This window comes from Coregonus lavaretus (genome assembly GCF_964263955.1).
Source record: "Coregonus lavaretus genome assembly, contig: HAP1_SCAFFOLD_304, whole genome shotgun sequence".
Lineage (NCBI taxonomy): Eukaryota > Metazoa > Chordata > Actinopteri > Salmoniformes > Salmonidae > Coregonus > Coregonus lavaretus.
The window spans coordinates 62,334-83,203 of NW_028162718.1; the positions used below are offsets into that span (position 1 = coordinate 62,334).

Genomic DNA, 20,870 nt, shown 5'->3' on the forward strand with positions numbered 1-20,870 from the left:
CCTCTGTCAGAGAGATGTTGGAGGTTGGAGGTGGAAACAGTGTTCCTCTGGTTAACTCCTCTGTCAGAGAGATGTTGGAGGTTGGAGGTGGAAACAGTGTTCCTCTGGTTAACTCCTCTGTCAGAGAGATGTTGGAGGTTGGAGGTGGAAACAGTGTTCCTCTGGTTAACTCCTCTGTCAGAGAGATGTTGGAGGTTGGAGGTGGAAACAGTGTTCCTCTGGTTAACTCCTCTGTCAGAGAGATGTTGGAGGTTGGAGGTGGAAACAGTGTTCCTCTGGTTAACTCCTCTGTCAGAGAGATGTTGGAGGTTGGAGGTGGAAACAGTGTTCCTCTGGTTAACTCCTCTGTCAGAGAGATGTTGGAGGCTGGAGGTGGAAACAGTGTTCATCTGGTTAACTCCTCTGTCAGAGAGATGTTGGAGGTTGGAGGTGGAAACAGTGTTCCTCTGGTTAACTCCTCTGTCAGAGAGATCTTGGAGGTTGGAGGTGGAAACAGTGTTCCTCTGGTTATCTCCTCTGTCAGAGAGATGTTGGAGGTTGGAGGTGGAAACAGTGTTCCTCTGGTTAACTCCTCTGTCAGAGAGATGTTGGAGGTTGGAGGTGGAAACAGTGTTCCTCTGGTTAACTCCTCTGTCAGAGAGATGTTGGAGGTGGAAACAGTGTTCCTCTGGTTAACTCCTCTGTCAGAAAGATGTTGGAGGTCGCAGGTGGAGAGCAGACAGTGTTCCAGGGCTCAGGAGCAGCCATGGTGGTCTGCTTTGGGGCTCTGGGTCTGGCGTTAGTCCTGCTGGTCTCATGGTCTCAGGCTGTTGTCCTCCTGCTAGTCCCATGTGCTGCTCTCGGACTCAAGGATATCAGGGTTTCGTTTTGTGGTGGTACTCCTCCAGCCTCTATTCAGTGTTCCTGTGTGTCTGCTGGTAGCTCCAACCTCTATTCAGGGATGTTATGTGTCTGCTGGTAGCTCCAACCTCTATTCAGGGATGTTGTGTCTGCTGGTACCAGATGTAACAGCGTTAGCTTCATAGCTTCACCCCCCAGCTTGTAATGTCTTCACCCACGCTATTGAATTGGTACCTTTTCTATAGCGTAATTACTCAGGGATGTTGTGTGTCTGCTGGTACCAATCCTCTACTCTGTCATGTTATGTGTCTGCTGGTACCAATCCTCTACTCTGTCATGTTATGTGTCTGCTGGTACCAATCCTCTACTCTGTCATGTTATGTGTCTGCTGGTACCAATCCTCTACTCTGTCATGTTATGTGTCTGCTGGTACCAATCCTCTACTCTGTCATGTTATGTGTCTGCTGGTACCAATCCTCTACTCTGTCATGTTATGTGTCTGCTGGTACCAATGCTCTACTCGGTCATGTTATGTGTCTGCTGGTACCAATGCTCTACTCTGTCATGTTATGTGTCTGCTGGTACCAATCCTCTACTCGGTCATGTTGTGTATCTGCTCCAGCTCCCTCTTCTTCTTCATGGCGATGTGCAGCTGCTGTTTGATGACGGTGATGTGTGTCTCCAGCTCCGACAGCTCCTGCAGCATGGGGTTGGTCCTGGCCTGTAGACCCACCTGGACCAGGTGTGTCCTCCCGTTAGAGGTGGCCTGTAGGGGAAGAGAAGAAAATAAGAAACATGTAAACCAATCAAATGGCATGAATCAAAACATAAATAATATATAATAAATGAGATAAATTACCACCTGATTCTGACTACATCCTAACTACTGGTATTGCCTTTTTTGATGACTAAAATGTAACTGTATATAATAAGGCTGTAGAAAAAATGTTTAAAAAATGTACAATTTCCCAACAAGACGCCCCCTCCCAGACAGTAAATACTCTATGCTATGTGTTCCTTATTTGTCTGGCCTACCTGAGGAGCAAGAGGAGTGGGGCAATCACAGGGGTACTCCAGAAGCTTCCTCCTGTTGCAGTCGGACTCTGAGCTGGTCCATGGTACACATGCCTGCTCCTGTTGCTGCTGGTGGTGGTGGTGGTTAACCACGTTGCACCTTTGGGGTCGAACAAAAAAACACATATTTTGGGACCTTGTTTTGCATCCCAAATGGGACCTTATTCCCGATAGTCCACTACTTTGGACCAAGACCTATAGGGTACTACTTTGGACCAAGGCCTATAGGGCACTACAGAACATGCTATCTGATGCAGTGGAGGATCCTCAGAGGAGGAAGAGGAGGACCATCCTCCTCAGTGAATTTCATAAAAAAATATATTTTTAAACATTTAAAATGTTATCCTTTTTAGATAAAACTATACTAAATATAATCACACGTCAACAAATAATTGATTAAAACACACTATTTTGCAATGAAGGTCTACAGTAGCTTCAACAGCACTCTGTAGGGTAGCACCATGGTGTGGCCGGAGGACAGCTAGCTTCTGTCCTCCTCTGGGTACATTAACTTCAATACAAAACCTAGGAGGCTCAAGGTTCTCACCCCCTTCCATAGACTTACACAGTAATTATGACAACTTCTGGAGGACATCCTCCAACCTACCAGAGCTCTTGCAGCATGAACTGACATGTTGTCCACCCAATCATAGGATCAGAAAATGTATCTAGCACTGAAAGCATAAGCTACAGCTAGCTAGCACTGCTGTGCATAAAATGTGGTGAGTAGTTGACTCAAAGAGAGAGAAAGACAATAGTTGAACAGTTTAACAAATTAATTTCTTCCAAATTGAAGGAGAAGCAAGAGAGAAATAGAGAGAGAGATTTCATCAAAGTAGTTAGCTAAACTTCTAACTGACTGTACACTGTAAAGTTACTGCATGATTGTAGTGGGTTTACTAAGGTGTTAGTTCTATTAGCTATGCTGACTATGACGTTACTTTAGCTAATATGGTGACAACGATGTAGGCTGTGTGTAGCGGTTTGGCTTGGAAAGGTTTTTTCGGCTGGTCACATACAGCTGATGTGTTGTTCATTGAAGTCCACAAGCGGAGGGAAAAGGTGAGCGGAGGAGAGCGCATAGAAGGAATACAACGTGGCTGCTAAGAAATTGAACTGTGTTTATGCGTGATCAGGGATGCATTCATTCCGCCGATTCTGTTGAAAGAAGTTTCTTAAACGGAAGCAAACAGAACAAAACGGGAATAAACATACCTGAATTTGTCCAATAGAAACTCTCGTTTGTAACTGTTGGCGTAATGATTACACCCTTTATCAGCTAGATGCAGGCAAGAGTGTGCAAGGCGGTATTGAATGTCACTGTCTGTCCTTGTGTCACTGTCTGTCACCTCAAATTTGTCTCTCGACCTGTGTGCACCTACATTGTAAACTGTCATTCATAGGCTAGGTTGTAGCAACCTCATGATGGGTATAGGGAAATTCGAGTATCATGTAGTAGCCTAAACCTATCGCTGTTACATTAAACTGGGTGAATTAAATATGAATGACAGTCATCCAATATGCTGTAATAGAAATAAGGTGTCCTCCCTCATCTTAAACAGCACTGACCGCCACTGATCTGATGCTGACATGTTCCACAGCCAGTTAGTAGGGTGACACGGTGGCTGCTATCATCCCGTCGCTGCTATCATCACATTGCTGCTATCATCACGTCGCTGCTATCATCACGTTGCTGCTATCATCACGTCGCTGCTATCATCCCGTCGCTGCTATCATCACGTCGCTGCTATCATCACGTCGCTGCTATCATCACGTCGCTGCTATCATCACGTCGCTGCTATCATCCCGTCGCTGCTATCATCACGTCGCTGCTATCATCACGTCGCTGCTATCATCCCGTCGCTGCTATCATCACGTCGCTTCTATCATCACGTCGCTGCTATCATCCCGTCGCTGCTATCATCACGTCGCTGCTATCATCACGGCGTTGCTATCATCACATCGCTGCTATCATCACGTCGCTGCTATCATCATGTAGCTGCTATCATCACGTCGCTGCTATCATCACGTCGCTGCTATCATCCCGTCGCGGCTATCATCACGTCGCGGCTATCATCACGTCGCTGCTATCATCACTGACAATTCAATTAGCCAAGTTGTGATTAAAACACAATTTGACACACACTGTCAAACTGGCACATTCAATCAAACGTTTCTCAAATCAATCAATCAGGTGGTCTGTCAATTTGCTGTACAGCCTTTTTGTGAAGGTTAGGGGACATTCCTTATGGAACATCAATGATTGTGATTACCTTTTTTCCTTCTTGGCGACAGTCTGCAGTTTATCGTCGTTGAAAGATGTGTTCATAGCTCGATGTAATCTCTGATGGATAGAGCAGAAACACACCAGATATGAGAAACGCACCAGATATCAGAAACACACCAGACATGTAACAGAATCTGCACAGATATATATATATAAAAGGGTTGAGGTCAATCCATTTAAATTTGACAAATGGACTAAATTAAAATAGAATTGATCCCAACCCAGACATATAGTACGTATGGCACAAAGTAATCTGAGAATATCATACTGTAGGAATATAATCTTCTGCCATTTAAAACATAGTGAAAGTTGAGTTAGTTAAACCAGGCGAACACAGGGCTCTAAATGCACTTTTTTTCATTGGTAGCACTGATGCTCCTAACTATAAAAAGTAAGGAGCACCAGAAAAAATGTAGGAGCACCAGAAACAAAAATAGTTTTTACTGACTGTCCTATCATTGTTAATTGTCATCAGTTGTTACCTTGATGATGTAGAACACATCACTAGAGAGTGGGCCAGACGTTATAATTAAAACTACCTTTAATCATTGTTTTCAAAACTGAAAACATATTTACATAGGTGATTTGTTTTGGACAAACAAATGCAATATATAAAACAGTGTTAATTGTATTCAAAAGTGTAACAGCAAACATATTTATATAGGTGATTAAAACATAACCTTTATTGTATTTAAAAGTGGAACTGCAAACTGGAAACTGTTATCCATTATTGCATTCAGCTAACAGCTAATCGTTGATCTAGAACCTAGCTAGTGAATCAACTTGCTTTTAGGGTTAGGGTTTAGGGTAGTGGTGTCCCAAGGATCCAAGATTGCACAAACTCTCTTCCTGGATGGTGTCCGCGATGGTGCCAAATGCCAATTATATTTGTGCAGGACACCTCGATTCCATATGTCGGGTTGACACCTCGATTCCATATGTCGGGTTGATTGTAATAAATTATTTTGGGTTTGAATTAGGTCAAATCCATCTCCTCTTTGGCAGTAAGAGGTGTTACATTTATTCTCTAGCTCAGTTAGCTCTGCCTGTTGACGGGATTGGGCTTCCACCTGTTGTCTGCCAAATACGTCTGGTAGTTAGTAGACATAGTGGTGTTGCTGTAGTTAGTAGACCTAGTGGTGTTGCTGTAGTTAGTTGACCTAGTGGTGTTGCTGTAGTTAGTAGACCTAGTGGTGTTGCTGTAGTTAGTAGACCTAGTGGTGTTGCTGTAGTTAGTAGACCTAGTGGTGTTGCTGTAGTTAGTTAACCTAGTGGTGTTGCTGTAGTTAGTTAACCTAGTGGTGTTGCTGTAGTTAGTAGACCTAGTGGTGTTGCTGTAGTTAGTAGACCTAGTAGTGGTGTTGCTGTAGTTAGTAGACCTAGTGGTGTTGCTGTAGTTAGTTAACCTAGTGGTGTTGCTGTAGTTAGTTAACCTAGTGGTGTTGCTGTAGTTAGTAGACCTAGTGGTGTTGCTGTAGTTAGTAGACCTACTGGTGTTGCTGTAGTTAGTAGACCTAGTGGTGTTGCTGTAGTTAGTAGACCTAGTGGTGTTGCTGTAGTTAGTAGACCTAGTGGTGTTGCTGTAGTTAGTAGACCTAGTGGTGTTCCTGTAGTTAGTTAATCTAGTGGTGTTGCTGTAGTTAGTTAACCTAGTGGTGTTGCTGTAGTTAGTAGACCTAGTGGTGTTCATGTAGTTAGTAGACCTAGTGGTGTTCCTGTAGTTAGTTAACCTAGTGGTGTTGCTGTAGTTAGTAGACCTAGTGGTGTTGCTGTAGTTAGTAGACCTAGTGGTGTTGCTGTAGTTAGTTAACCTATTGGTGTTGCTGTAGTTAGTAGACCTAGTGGTGTTCCTGTAGTTAGTTAACCTAGTGGGGTTGCTGTAGTTAGTAGACCTAGTGGTGTTGCTGTAGTTAGTAGACCTAGTGGTGTTGCTGTAGTTAGTTAACCTAGTGGTGTTGCTGTAGTTAGTTAACCTAGTGGTGTTGCTGTAGTTAGTAGACCTAGTGGTGTTGCTGTAGTTAGTAGACCTAGTGGTGTTGCTGTAGTTAGTTAACCTAGTGGTGTTGCTGTAGTTAGTTAACCTAGTGGTGTTGCTGTAGTTAGTAGACCTAGTGGTGTTGCTGTAGTTAGTAGACCTAGTGATGTTGCTGTAGTTAGTTAACCTAGTGGTGTTGCTGTAGTTAGTTGACCTAGTGGTGTTGCTGTAGTTAGTAGACCTAGTGGTGTTGCTGTAGTTGGTTAACCTACTGGTGTTGCTGTAGTTAGTTGACCTAGTGATGTTGCTGTAGTTAGTAGACCTAGTGGTGTTGCTGTAGTTAGTAGACCTAGTGGTGTTGCTGTAGTTAGTAGACCTAGTGGTGTTGCTGTAGTTAGTTAACCTAGTGGTGTTGCTGTAGTTAGTAGACCTAGTGGTGTTGCTGTAGTTAGTAGACCTAGTGGTGTTGCTGTAGTTAGTAGACCTAGTGGTGTTGCTGTAGTTAGTAGACCTAGTGGTGTTCCTGTAGTTAGTAGACCTAGTGGTGTTGCTGTAGTTAGTAGACCTAGTGGTGTTGCTGTAGTTAGTAGACCTAGTGGTGTTGCTGTAGTTAGTAGACCTAGTGGTGTTGCTGTAGTTAGTAGACCTAGTGGTGTTGCTGTAGTTAGTAGACCTAGTGGTGTTGCTGTAGTTAGTAGACCTAGTGGTGTTGCTGTAGTTAGTAGACCTAGTGGTGTTGCTGTAGTTAGTTAACCTAGTGGTGTTGCTGTAGTTAGTTAACCTATTGGTGTTGCTGTAGTTAGTAGACCTACTGGTGTTGCTGTAGTTAGTAGACCTAGTGGTGTTGCTGTAGTTAGTAGACCTAGTGGTGTTGCTGTAGTTAGTAGACCTAGTGGTGTTGCTGTAGTTAGTTAACCTAGTGGTGTTGCTGTAGTTAGTAGACCTAGTGGTGTTGCTGTAGTTAGTTAACCTAGTGGTGTTGCTGTAGTTAGTTGACCTAGTGGTGTTGCTGTAGTTAGTAGACCTAGTGGTGTTGCTGTAGTTAGTAGACCTAGTGGTGTTGCTGTAGTTAGTTAACCTAGTGGTGTTGCTGTAGTTAGTAGACCTAGTGGTGTTGCTGTAGTTAGTAGACCTAGTGGTGTTCCTGTAGTTAGTAGACATACTGGTGTTGCTGTAGTTAGTAGACCTAGTGGTGTTGCTGTAGTTAGTAGACCTAGTGGTGTTGCTGTAGTTAGTAGACCTAGTGGTGTTGCTGTAGTTAGTTAACCTAGTGGTGTTGCTGTAGTTAGTAGACCTAGTGGTGTTGCTGTAGTTAGTAGACCTAGTGGTGTTGCTGTAGTTAGTTAACCTAGTGCAGCAACTAGGTTAACTACTAACTACAGCAACACCACTAGGTCTACTAACTACTGATTATTATTTGACCATGCTTGTCACTTATGAACATTTTTGAACATCTTGGCATGGTTCTGTTATAATCTCCACCCGGCACAGCCAGAAGAGGACTGGCCACCCCTCATAGCCTGGTTCCTCTCTAGGTTTCTTCCTAGGTTTTGCCTTTCTAGGGAGTTTTTCCTAGCCACCGTGCTTCTACACCTGCATTACTAGCTGTTTGGGGTTTTAGGCTGGGTTTCTGTACAGCACTTCGAGATATTAGCTGATGTAAGAAGGGCTATATAAAATAAAATTGATTGATTGATTGATTGATAGTGGTGTTGCTGTAGTTAGTAGACCTAGTGGTGTTGCTGTAGTTAGTAGACCTAGTGGTGTTGCTGTAGTTAGTTAACCTAGTGGTGTTGCTGTAGTTAGTAGACCTAGTGGTGTTGCTGTAGTTAGTTAACCTAGTGGTGTTGCTGTAGTTAGTTGACCTAGTGGTGTTGCTGTAGTTAGTAGACCTAGTGGTGTTGCTGTAGTTAGTAGACCTAGTGGTGTTGCTGTAGTTAGTTAACCTAGTGGTGTTGCTGTAGTTAGTAGACCTAGTGGTGTTGCTGTAGTTAGTAGACCTAGTGGTGTTCCTGTAGTTAGTAGACATACTGGTGTTGCTGTAGTTAGTAGACCTAGTGGTGTTGCTGTAGTTAGTAGACCTAGTGGTGTTGCTGTAGTTAGTTAACCTAGTGGTGTTGCTGTAGTTAGTAGACCTAGTGGTGTTGCTGTAGTTAGTAGACCTAGTGGTGTTGCTGTAGTTAGTAGACCTAGTGGTGTTGCTGTAGTTAGTAGACCTAGTGGTGTTGCTGTAGTTAGTAGACCTAGTGGTGTTGCTGTAGTTAGTAGACCTAGTGGTGTTGCTGTAGTTAGTAGACCTAGTGGTGTTCCTGTAGTTAGTAGACCTAGTGGTGTTGCTGTAGTTAGTAGTCCTAGTGGTGTTGCTGTAGTTGGTTAACCTAGTGGTGTTGCTGTAGTTAGTTGACCTAGTGGTGTTGCTGTAGTTGGTTAACCTAGTGGTGTTGCTGTAGTTAGTAGACCTAGTGGTGTTGCTGTAGTTAGTAGACCTAGTGGTGTTGCTGTAGTTAGTAGACCTAGTGGTGTTGCTGTAGTTAGTAGACCTAGTGGTGTTGCTGTAGTTAGTAGACATACTGGTGAAGCTGTAGTTAGTTAACCTAGTGGTGTTGCTGTAGTTAGTAGACCTAGTGGTGTTGCTGTAGTTAGTAGACCTAGTGGTGTTGCTGTAGTTAGTAGACCTACTGGTGTTGCTGTAGTTAGTAGACCTAGTGGTGTTGCTGTAGTTAGTAGACCTAGTGGTGTTGCTGTAGTTAGTAGACCTACTGGTGTTGCTGTAGTTAGTTAACCTAGTGGTGTTGCTGTAGTTAGTTGACCTAGTGGTGTTGCTGTAGTTAGTAGACCTACTGGTGTTGCTGTAGTTAGTTAACCTAGTGGTGTTGCTGTAGTTAGTAGACCTAGTGGTGTTGCTGTAGTTAGTTGACCTAGTGGTGTTGCTGTAGTTAGTTAACCTAGTGGTGTTGCTGTAGTTAGTAGACCTAGTGGTGTTGCTGTAGTTAGTAGACCTAGTGGTGTTGCTGTAGTTAGTTAACCTAGTGGTGTTGCTGTAGTTAGTAGACCTAGTGGTGTTGCTGTAGTTAGTAGACGTAGTGGTGTTGCTGTAGTTAGTTAACCTAGTGGTGTTGCTGTAGTTAGTAGACCTAGTGGTGTTGCTGTAGTTAGTAGACCTAGTGGTGTTGCTGTAGTTAGTAGACCTAGTGGTGTTGCTGTAGTTAGTAGACCTAGTGGTGTTGCTGTAGTTAGTAGACCTAGTGGTGTTGCTGTAGTTAGTTAACCTAGTGGTGTTGCTGTAGTTAGTAGACCTAGTGGTGTTGCTGTAGTTAGTTAACCTAGTGGTGTTGCTGTAGTTAGTAGACCTAGTGGTGTTGCTGTAGTTAGTAGACCTAGTGGTGTTGCTGTAGTTAGGTGACCTAGTGGTGTTGCTGTAGTTAGTAGACCTAGTGGTGTTGCTGTAGTTAGTAGACCTAGTGGTGTTGCTGTAGTTAGTAGACCTAGTGGTGTTGCTGTAGTTAGTAGACCTAGTGGTGTTGCTGTAGTTAGTAGACCTAGTGGTGTTCCTGTAGTTAGTTAACCTAGTGGTGTTGCTGTAGTTAGTAGACCTAGTGGTGTTGCTGTAGTTAGTTAACCTAGTTGTGTTGCTGTAGTTAGTAGACCTAGTGGTGTTGCTGTAGTTAGTAGACCTAGTGGTTTTGCTGTAGTTAGTAGACATACTGGTGTTGCTGTAGTTAGTAGACCTAGTGGTGTTGCTGTAGTTAGTAGACCTAGTGGTGTTGCTGTAGTTAGTTGACCTAGTGGTGTTGCTGTAGTTAGTAGACCTAGTAGTGGTGTTGCTGTAGTTAGTTGACCTAGTGGTGTTGCTGTAGTTAGTAGACCTAGTGGTGTTGCTGTAGTTAGTAGACCTAGTGGTGTTGCTGTAGTTAGTAGACCTAGTGGTGTTGCTGTAGTTAGTAGACATAGTGGTGTTGCTGTAGTTAGTAGTCCTAGTGGTGTTGCTGTAGTTGGTTAACCTAGTGGTGTTGCTGTAGTTAGTTGACCTAGTGGTGTTGCTGTAGTTGGTTAACCTAGTGGTGTTGCTGTAGTTAGTTGACCTAGTGGTGTTGCTGTAGTTAGTTAACCTAGTGGTGTTGCTGTAGTTAGTAGACCTAGTGGTGTTGCTGTAGTTAGTAGACCTAGTGGTGTTGCTGTAGTTAGTAGACCTAGTGGTGTTGCTGTAGTTAGTAGACATACTGGTGAAGCTGTAGTTAGTTAACCTAGTGGTGTTGCTGTAGTTAGTAGACCTAGTGGTGTTGCTGTAGTTAGTAGACCTAGTGGTGTTGCTGTAGTTAGTAGACCTACTGGTGTTGCTGTAGTTAGTAGACCTAGTGGTGTTGCTGTAGTTAGTTAACCTAGTGGTGTTGCTGTAGTTAGTAGACCTACTGGTGTTGCTGTAGTTAGTTAACCTAGTGGTGTTGCTGTAGTTAGTTGACCTAGTGGTGTTGCTGTAGTTAGTAGACCTACTGGTGTTGCTGTAGTTAGTTAACCTAGTGGTGTTGCTGTAGTTAGTAGACCTAGTGGTGTTGCTGTAGTTAGTTGACCTAGTGGTGTTGCTGTAGTTAGTTAACCTAGTGGTGTTGCTGTAGTTAGTAGACCTAGTGGTGTTCCTGTAGTTAGTTAACCTAGTGGTGTTGCTGTAGTTAGTAGACCTAGTGGTGTTGCTGTAGTTAGTTAACCTAGTTGTGTTGCTGTAGTTAGTAGACCTAGTGGTGTTGCTGTAGTTAGTAGACCTAGTGGTTTTGCTGTAGTTAGTAGACATACTGGTGTTGCTGTAGTTAGTAGACCTAGTGGTGTTGCTGTAGTTAGTAGACCTAGTGGTGTTGCTGTAGTTAGTTGACCTAGTGGTGTTGCTGTAGTTAGTAGACCTAGTAGTGGTGTTGCTGTAGTTAGTTGACCTAGTGGTGTTGCTGTAGTTAGTAGACCTAGTGGTGTTGCTGTAGTTAGTAGACCTAGTGGTGTTGCTGTAGTTAGTAGACCTAGTGGTGTTGCTGTAGTTAGTAGACATAGTGGTGTTGCTGTAGTTAGTAGTCCTAGTGGTGTTGCTGTAGTTGGTTAACCTAGTGGTGTTGCTGTAGTTAGTTGACCTAGTGGTGTTGCTGTAGTTGGTTAACCTAGTGGTGTTGCTGTAGTTAGTTGACCTAGTGGTGTTGCTGTAGTTAGTTAACCTAGTGGTGTTGCTGTAGTTAGTAGACCTAGTGGTGTTGCTGTAGTTAGTAGACCTAGTGGTGTTGCTGTAGTTAGTAGACCTAGTGGTGTTGCTGTAGTTAGTAGACATACTGGTGAAGCTGTAGTTAGTTAACCTAGTGGTGTTGCTGTAGTTAGTAGACCTAGTGGTGTTGCTGTAGTTAGTAGACCTAGTGGTGTTGCTGTAGTTAGTAGACCTACTGGTGTTGCTGTAGTTAGTAGACCTAGTGGTGTTGCTGTAGTTAGTTAACCTAGTGGTGTTGCTGTAGTTAGTAGACCTACTGGTGTTGCTGTAGTTAGTTAACCTAGTGGTGTTGCTGTAGTTAGTTGACCTAGTGGTGTTGCTGTAGTTAGTAGACCTACTGGTGTTGCTGTAGTTAGTTAACCTAGTGGTGTTGCTGTAGTTAGTAGACCTAGTGGTGTTGCTGTAGTTAGTTGACCTAGTGGTGTTGCTGTAGTTAGTTAACCTAGTGGTGTTGCTGTAGTTAGTAGACCTAGTGGTGTTGCTGTAGTTAGTAGACCTAGTGGTGTTGGTGTAGTTAGTAGACCTAGTGGTGTTGCTGTAGTTAGTAGACCTAGTGGTGTTGCTGTAGTTAGTAGACATACTGGTGTTGCTGTAGTTAGTAGACCTAGTGGTGTTGCTGTAGTTAGTAGACCTAGTGGTGTTGCTGTAGTTAGTAGACCTAGTGGTGTTGCTGTAGTTAGTTAACCTAGTGGTGTTGCTGTAGTTAGTAGACCTAGTGGTGTTGCTGTAGTTAGTAGACCTAGTGGTGTTGCTGTAGTTAGTAGACCTAGTGGTGTTGCTGTAGTTAGTAGACCTAGTGGTGTTGCTGTAGTTAGTAGACCTAGTGATGTTGCTGTAGTTAGTAGACCTAGTGGTGTTGCTGTAGTTAGTAGACCTAGTGGTGTTGCTGTAGTTAGTAGACCTAGTGGTGTTGCTGTAGTTAGTAGACCTAGTGGTGTTGCTGTAGTTAGTAGACCTAGTGGTGTTGCTGTAGTTAGTAGACCTAGTGGTGTTGCTGTAGTTAGTAGACCTAGTGGTGTTGCTGTAGTTAGTAGACCTAGTGGTGTTGCTGTAGTTAGTTAACCTAGTGGTGTTGCTGTAGTTAGTAGACCTAGTGTTGTTGCTGTAGTTAGTAGACCTAGTGGTGTTGCTGTAGTTAGTTAACCTAGTGGTGTTGCTGTAGTTAGTTGACCTAGTGGTGTTGCTGTAGTTAGTAGACCTAGTGGTGTTGCTGTAGTTAGTTAACCTAGTGGTGTTGCTGTAGTTAGTAGACCTAGTGGTGTTGCTGTAGTTAGTAGACCTAGTGGTGTTGCTGTATTTAGTAGACCTAGTGGTGTTGCTGTAGTTAGTAGACCTAGTGGTGTTGCTGTAGTTAGTAGACCTAGTGGTGTTGCTGTAGTTAGTAGACCTAGTGGTGTTGCTGTAGTTAGTAGACCTAGTGGTGTTGCTGTAGTTAGTAGACCTAGTGGTGTTGCTGTAGTTAGTAGACCTAGTGGTGTTGCTGTAGTTAGTTAACCTAGTGGTGTTGCTGTAGTTAGTAGACCTAGTGGTGTTGCTGTAGTTAGTTAACCTAGTGGTGTTGCTGTAGTTAGTAGACCTAACTACAGCAACACCACTGCACACTAGGTCTACTAACACCACTGTAGTTAGTAGACCTAGTGGTGTTGCTGTAGTTAGTAGACCTAGTGGTGTTGCTGTAGTTAGTAGACCTAGTGGTGTTGCTGTAGTTAGTTAACCTAGTGGTGTTGCTGTAGTTAGTAGACCTAGTGGTGTTACTTTAGTTAGTAGACCTAGTGGAGTTACTGTAGTTAGTAGACCTAGTGGTGTTGCTGTAGTTAGTAGACCTAGTGGTGTTGCTGTAGTTAGTAGACCTAGTGGTGTTGCTGTAGTTAGTTGACCTAGTGGTGTTGCTGTAGTTAGTTAACCTAGTGGTGTTGCTGTAGTTAGTAGACCTAGTGGTGTTGCTGTAATTAGTTAACCTAGTGGTGTTGCTGTAGTTAGTAGACCTAGTGGTGTTGCAGTAGTTAGTTGACCTAGTGGTGTTGCTGTAGTTAGTTAACCTAGTGGTGTTGCTGTAGTTAGTTAACCTAGTGGTGTTGCTGTAGTTAGTTAACCTAGTGGTGTTGTTGTAGTTAGTTAACCTAGTGGTGTTCCTGTAGTTAGTTAACCTAGTGGTGTTGCTGTAGTTAGTAGACCTAGTGGTGTTGCTGTAGTTAGTTAACCTAGTGGTGTTGCTGTAGTTAGTTAACCTAGTGGTGTTGCTGTAGTTAGTAGACATACTGGTGTTGCTGTAGTTAGTAGACCTAGTGGTGTTGCTGTAGTTAGTAGACCTAGTGGTGTTGCTGTAGTTAGTTAACCTAGTGGTGTTGCTGTAGTTAGTAGACCTAGTGGTGTTGCTGTAGTTAGTAGACCTAGTGGTGTTGCTGTAGTTAGTAGACCTAGTGGTGTTGCTGTAGTTAGTAGACCTAGTGGTGTTGCTGTAGTTAGTTGACCTAGTGGTGTTGCTGTAGTTAGTAGACCTAGTGGTGTTGCTGTAGTTAGTAGACCTAGTGGTGTTGCTGTAGTTAGTAGACATACTGGTGTTGCTGTAGTTAGTTAACCTAGTGGTGTTGCTGTAGTTAGTAGACCTAGTGGTGTTGCTGTAGTTAGTTGACATACATTTACATTTTAGTCATTTAGCAGACGCTCTTATCCAGAGCGACTTACAGGAGCAATTAGGGTTAAGTGCCTTGCTCAGGGGCACATTTACGTCATTTAGCAGACGCTCTTATCCAGAGCGACTCACCAATTGGTGCGTTCACCCTATAGCCAGTGGGATAACCACTTTACAATTTTTGGGGGGGGGGTAGAAGGATTACTTTATCCTATCCCAGGTATTCCTTAAAGAGGTGGGGTTTCAAATGTCTCCGGAAGGTGGTGAGTGACTCCGCTGTCCTGGCGTCGTGAGGGAGCTTGTTCCACCATTGGGGTGCCAGAGCAGCGAACAGTTTTGACTGTGCTGAGCGGGAACTATGCTTCCGCAGAGGAAGGGGAGCCAGCAGGCCAGAGGTGGATGAACGCAATGCCCTCGTTTGGGTGTAGGGACTGATCAGAGCCCGAAGGTACAGAGGTGCCGTTCCCCTCACTGCTCCATAGGCAAGCACCATGGTCTTGTAGCGGATGCGAGCTTCAACTGGAAGCCAGTGGAGTGTGCGGAGGAGGGGGGTGACGTGAGAGAACTTGGGAAGGTTGAACACCAGACGGGCTGCGGCATTCTGGATGAGTTGTTGAAGTTGACCTAGTGGTGTTGCTGTAGTTAGTTAACCTAGTGGTGTTGCTGTAGTTAGTTGACCTAGTGGTGTTGCTGTAGTTAGTTAACCTAGTGGTGTTGCTGTAGTTAGTTAACCTAGTGGTGTTCCTGTAGTTAGTAGACCTAGTGGTGTTGCTGTAGTTAGTAGACCTAGTGGTGTTGCTGTAGTTAGTAGACCTAGTGGTGTTGCTGTAGTTAGTAGACCTAGTGGTGTTGCTGTAGTTAGTTAACCTAGTGGTGTTGCTGTAGTTAGTAGACCTAGTGGTGTTGCTGTAGCTAGTAGACCTAGTGGTGTTGCTGTAGTTAGTAGACCTAGTGGTGTTGCTGTAGTTAGTTAACCTAGTGGTGTTGCTGTAGTTAGTTAACCTAGTGGTGTTGCTGTAGTTAGTAGACCTAGTGGTGTTGCTGTAGTTAGTAGACCTAGTGGTGTTGCTGTAGTTAGTTAACCTAGTGGTGTTGCTGTAGTTAGTTAACCTAGTGGTGTTGCTGTAGTTAGTTAACCTAGTGGTGTTGCTGTAGTTAGTTAACCTAGTGGTGTTGCTGTAGTTAGTAGACATACTGGTGTTGCTGTAGTTAGTAGACCTAGTGGTGTTGCTGTAGTTAGTAGACATACTGGTGTTGCTGTAGTTAGTAGACCTAGTGGTGTTGCTGTAGTTAGTAGACCTAGTGGTGTTGCTGTAGTTAGTAGACATACTGGTGTTGCTGTAGTTAGTAGACCTAGTGGTATTGCTCTAGCCCCTGTAGTTAGTAAATCTTGTAATGTTACTGCATCCCCTGCCCGATGCACTTGTCCTGGCACTTGATGTGCTTTTGTCTTAAGAAGTCTTCCCTGTTGCTATTTCTCCACACTTTCGACAGTAATTTCAGAACATTGTGTCACTAGTTTTGTCCCTCCTTAGCCACTTGAGTTTGCGAAACAACCCCTCTGAGGAGGTGTGTTGGCAGCATCTCCAACATCGTCCTCGTCCTTTTCTTCCGGATATGGTTGATCATTTCATCATTCGTTTTTTTTGGTTGAAGAAAGCTTCAATTTTGATGTTGCATTTCATTGTTGTTGTTGTTGCTAGCTATCTCGCTAGCTAATGCCATATAGCTGACAGAAAAGGTTCTGACGGAAAGTTTGCGTTAAAAGAGATTGGTTGTACCTGGCGTGTGATTGTTCTAATTAGCTACATTTAAACATTTGTAGCATTATGATTGGTTAGGATTTGTAAACAATGTATCAGCCTGTCTTGTTTGAGCAGTGAAGAGAAGAGTGTTGTGGCTAAATATTGTTACGCATTGAGTTTTATATTGGGATGGTTATTTTTGGTTGCAAAAATTGTTGCATATGCTACCCAATCGGTCACACTTTAGAACCCTGGGTGTACACTACACCATTTTGGCCCTGACTAAGCTCTCCCAGACACGTTTTTGAGATGGGGAGACAAAATCTCCATGTCGTTGCCTACTCCGGGCTCGTTTAATGTGAGCGGGTCAGAGACGCAACCTGAGGGCAACCTATCCGAGTCGTACAGGACGTCCCGATATTTTAAAACATTTGATTTTATCGGCACAAAATCAGCAATGCTCTTGTAGTGTGAGAACGGTGATCAGCAATAGCCAATGAGAAAATGAAAGCTGGCCAGAGAAGAAGCCAGTGAGATGATGACGTTGTATTGCATCCCCCAGAATGTGTTGACACTCCATCAGGAGCCATGACTCCTACTAGTATGAATGTGTTGACTCTCCATCAGGAGCCATGACTCCTACTAGTATGAATGTGTTGACTCTCCATCAGGAGCCATGACTCCTACTAGTATGAATGTGTTGACTCTCCATCAGGAGCGATGACTCCTTCTAGTATGAATGTGTTGACTCTCCATCAGGAGCGATGACTCCTACTAGTATGAATGTGTTGACTCTCCATCAGCAGCGATGACTCCTACTAGTATGAATGTGTTGACTCTCCATTTGGAGCGATGACTCCTACTAGTATGAATGTGTTGACTCTCCATCAGGAGCGATGACTCCTACTAGTATGAATGTGTTGACTCTCCATCAGGAGCCATGACTCCTACTAGTATGAATGTGTTGACTCTCCATCAGGAGCGATGACTCCTTCTAGTATGAATGTGTTGACTCTCCATCAGGAGCGATGACTCCTACTAGTATGAATGTGTTGACTCTCCATCAGCAGCGATGACTAGAGAAGGACTACTAGTATGCGTTTGTACTTTTCTAACCAAAGCCGAAGTGTCAACTCCTTACAACTCTGAAGTCAACAAAAAATTGTATTCAACTCAAAATGTATTGGCTAGATATTTCAACTCTGTATGGCAAGCGTGAATGTCTTACTGAAAACGTTTCTGAGACTGCTTTGAGCCACAGCTCGTTGTTACTACGTTAACAATCTAATCACATCATCACATCATTGTTTTAGAGAGGCAGCGTGGTATGGAGAATCCTCACGACCAAGTCAAGAATCTTGTAGTTTGTGACTCCCCGTCTGTGCAACATTGTTTAGTGTGAGCAACACTACCTTGGAAAGACAACAAACTACAGGAAAGACGGTTGTTTAATGTGAGAGGCTCAGTGATGTTATGATTTTGCAAGTCGTGTAGTGTGCGCCCGGCATTACCTGACTAGTATGCAGCCAATACTTGAATTTGGGGTCCTTGACTCTGGGTATAACGAAGTGGTAGATGATGTGTTCAGCCAGGGTGGTGAGGAGAGACAGAACCAACCCGACACATAGCATCAAAAACAGGCCTGAGAAATGCTTTATGCCCATTTGTAAGGTCTGGAGAGAGACAAAACAGACACACAGACACACAGGCAGACACATCACTATACACTATTACACAACACTATACACTATTACACAACACTATACACTATTACACATCACTATACACTATTACACAACACTATACACTATTACACAACACTATACACTATTACACAACACTATACACTATTACACATCACTATACACTATTACACATCACTATACACTATTACACATCACTATACACTATTACACATCACTATACACTATTACACATCACTATACACTATTACACATCACTATACACTATTACACATCACTATACACTTTTACACATCACTATACACTATTACACATCACTATACACTATTACACATCACTGTACACTATTACACATCACTATACACTATTACACATCACTATACACTATTACACATCACTATACACTATTACACATCACTATACACTATTACACATCACTATACACTATTACACATCACTATACACTATTACACATCACTATTACACATCACTATACACTATTACACATCACTATTACACATCACTATACACTATTACACATCACTATACACTATTACACATCACTATACACTATTACACATCACTATACACTATTACACATCATTATACACTATTACACATCACTATACACTATTACACATCATTATACACTATTACACATCACTATACACTATTACACATCACTATACACTTTTACACATCACTCTACACTATTACACATCACTATAGCTTATTGCTGCTAAGGGAATAAAGGCCAGTTTTTGGAAAGCTTCCATAATTTATAATGGACTCCATCAATAAGACTTCGAAAACACACAAATAACCACAGACTGATGGAGATGATTTAGTATTGCAATGTATTTTGATTAATATTTAAGTAGTGTGATGTACGGTAGGTAGTTACATTACCTCAGTGACGGCGAAGCTCCGTTTCCCACAAGGCACCACCTTGTACCACTTGTCATGCAGCATGTCCATGAAGCCGTCTGACTTGTACTGGCTCACCAGCTCAGAGATATTAGAGGTCAGGGGGGAGTTCTGGCGCAGACCGATGCCATAACCTGGGAACAGATATACACATAGAGGTCAGGGGGGAGTTCTGGCGCAGACCGATGCCATAACCTGGGAACAGATATACACATAGAGGTCAGGGGGGAGTTCTGGCGCAGGCCGATGCCATAACCTGGGAACAGATATACACATAGAGGTCAGGGGGGAGTTCTGGCGCAGGCCGATGCCATAACCTGGGAACAGATATACACATAGAGGTCAGGGGGGAGTTCTGGCGCAGGCCGATGCCATAACCTGGGAACAGATATACACATAGAGGTCAGGGGGGAGTTCTGGCGCAGGCCGATGCCATAACCTGGGAACAGATATACACATAGAGGTCAGGGGGGAGTTCTGGCGCAGGCCGATGCCATAACCAGGGAACAGATATACACATAGAGGTCAGGGGGGAGTTCTGGCGCAGGCCGATGCCATAACCTGGGAACAGATATACACATAGAGGTCAGGGGGGAGTTCTGGCGCAGGCCGATGCCATAACCTGGGAACAGATATACACATAGAGGTCAGGGGGGAGTTCTGGCGCAGGCCGATGCCATAACCTGGGAACAGATATACACATAGAGGTCAGGGGGGAGTTCTGGCGCAGGCCGATGCCATAACCTGGGAACAGATATACACATAGAGGTCAGGGGGGAGTTCTGGCGCAGGCCGATGCCATAACCTGGGAACAGATATACACATAGAGGTCAGGGGGGAGTTCTGGCGCAGGCCGATGCCATAACCTGGGAACAGATATACACATAGAATGACGTAGAACGTCCCGGTCTTCTTCTTCTGTACTATGGGTGATGAAGACATACAGTGGGGAGAACAAGTATTTGATACATCAGAAAAGCAGAACTTAATATTTGGTACAGAAACCTTTGTTTGCAATTACAGAGATCATACGTTTCCTGTAGGTCTTGACCAGGTTTGCACACACTGCAGCAGGGATTTTGGCCCACTCCTCCATACAGACCTTCTCCAGATCCTTCAGGTTTCGGGGCTGTCGCTGGGCAATACGGACTTTCAGCTCCCTCCAAAGATTTTCTATTGGGTTCAGGTCTGGAGACTGGCTAGGCCACTCCAGGACCTTGAGATGCTTCTTACGGAGCCACTCCTTAGTTGCCCTGGCTGTGTGTTTCGGGTCGTTGTCATGCTGGAAGACCCAGCCACGACCCATCTTCAATGCTCTTACTGAGGGAAGGAGGTTGTTGGACAAGATCTCGCGATACATGGCCCCATCCATCCTCCCCTCAATACGGTGCAGTCGTCCTGTCCCCTTTGCAGAAAAGCATCCCCAAAGAATGATGTTTCCACCTCCATGCTTCACGGTTGGGATGGTGTTCTTGGGGTTGTACTCATCCTTCTTCTTCCTCCAAACACGGCGAATAGAGTTTAGACCAAAAAGCTCTATTTTTGTCTCATCAGACCACATGACCTTCTCCCATTCCTCCTCTGGATCATCCAGATGGTCATTGGCAAACTTCAGACGGGCCTGGACATGCGCTGGCTTGAGCAGGGGGACCTTGCGTGCGCTGCAGGATTTTAATCCATGACGGCATAGTGTGTTACTAATGGTTTTCTTTGAGACTGTGGTCCCAGCTCTCTTCAGGTCATTGACCAGGTCCTGCCGTGTAGTTCTGGGCTGATCCCTCACCTTCCTCATGATCATTGATGCCCCACGAGGTGAGATCTTACATGGAGCCCCAGACCGAGGGTGATTGACCGTCATCTTGAACTTCTTCCATTTTCTAATAATTGCGCCAACAGTTGTTGCCTTCTCACCAAGCTGCTTGCCTATTGTCCTGTAGCCCATCCCAATCTTGTGCAGGTCTACAATGTTATCCCTGATGTCCTTACACAGCTCTCTGGTCTTGGCCATTGTGGAGAGGTTGGAGTCTGTTTGATTGAGTGTGTGGACAGGTGTCTTTTACACAGGTAACGAGTTCAAACAGGTGCAGTTAATACAGGTAATGAGTGGAGAACAGGAGGGCTTCTTAAAGAAAAACTAACAGGTCTGTGAGAGCCGGAATTCTTACTGGTTGGTAGGTGATCAAATACTTATGTCATGCAATAAAATGCAAATTAATTACTTAAAAATCATACAATGTGATTTTCTGAATTTTTGTTTTAGATTCCGTCTCTCACAGTTGAAGTGTACCTATGATAAATATTACAGACCTCTACATGCTTTGAAAGTAGGAAAACCTGCAAAATCGGCAGTGTGTCAAATGCTTGTTCTCCCCACTGTATATACTAAATAGATACAGACACGTAGACTGACTCAGAAAACACATTTGTTCAAATGAATTGATGTAATCTTAA

At 43.9% G+C, this 20,870-nt stretch overlaps 1 protein-coding gene across 1 annotated transcript in view; it reads right to left on the reverse strand.

Moving 5' to 3' along the window:
* Positions 1-1,432: 1,432 nt before the first annotated feature.
* LOC311118980 (glutamate receptor ionotropic, NMDA 3A-like) overlaps positions 1,433-20,870 on the reverse strand; it is a gene marked incomplete at both ends in the record, with an annotated part of 131,322 nt that continues 111,884 nt past the window's right edge. Inside the window, 5 exons of the mRNA XM_084193729.1 lie at positions 1,433-1,606; positions 1,876-2,014; positions 4,188-4,258; positions 17,301-17,462; positions 18,402-18,553. Of these exons, the coding sequence (XP_084049855.1) occupies positions 1,433-1,606; positions 1,876-2,014; positions 4,188-4,258; positions 17,301-17,462; positions 18,402-18,553 (698 nt within the window). The remainder of the gene's footprint in view (positions 1,607-1,875; positions 2,015-4,187; positions 4,259-17,300; positions 17,463-18,401; positions 18,554-20,870) is intronic.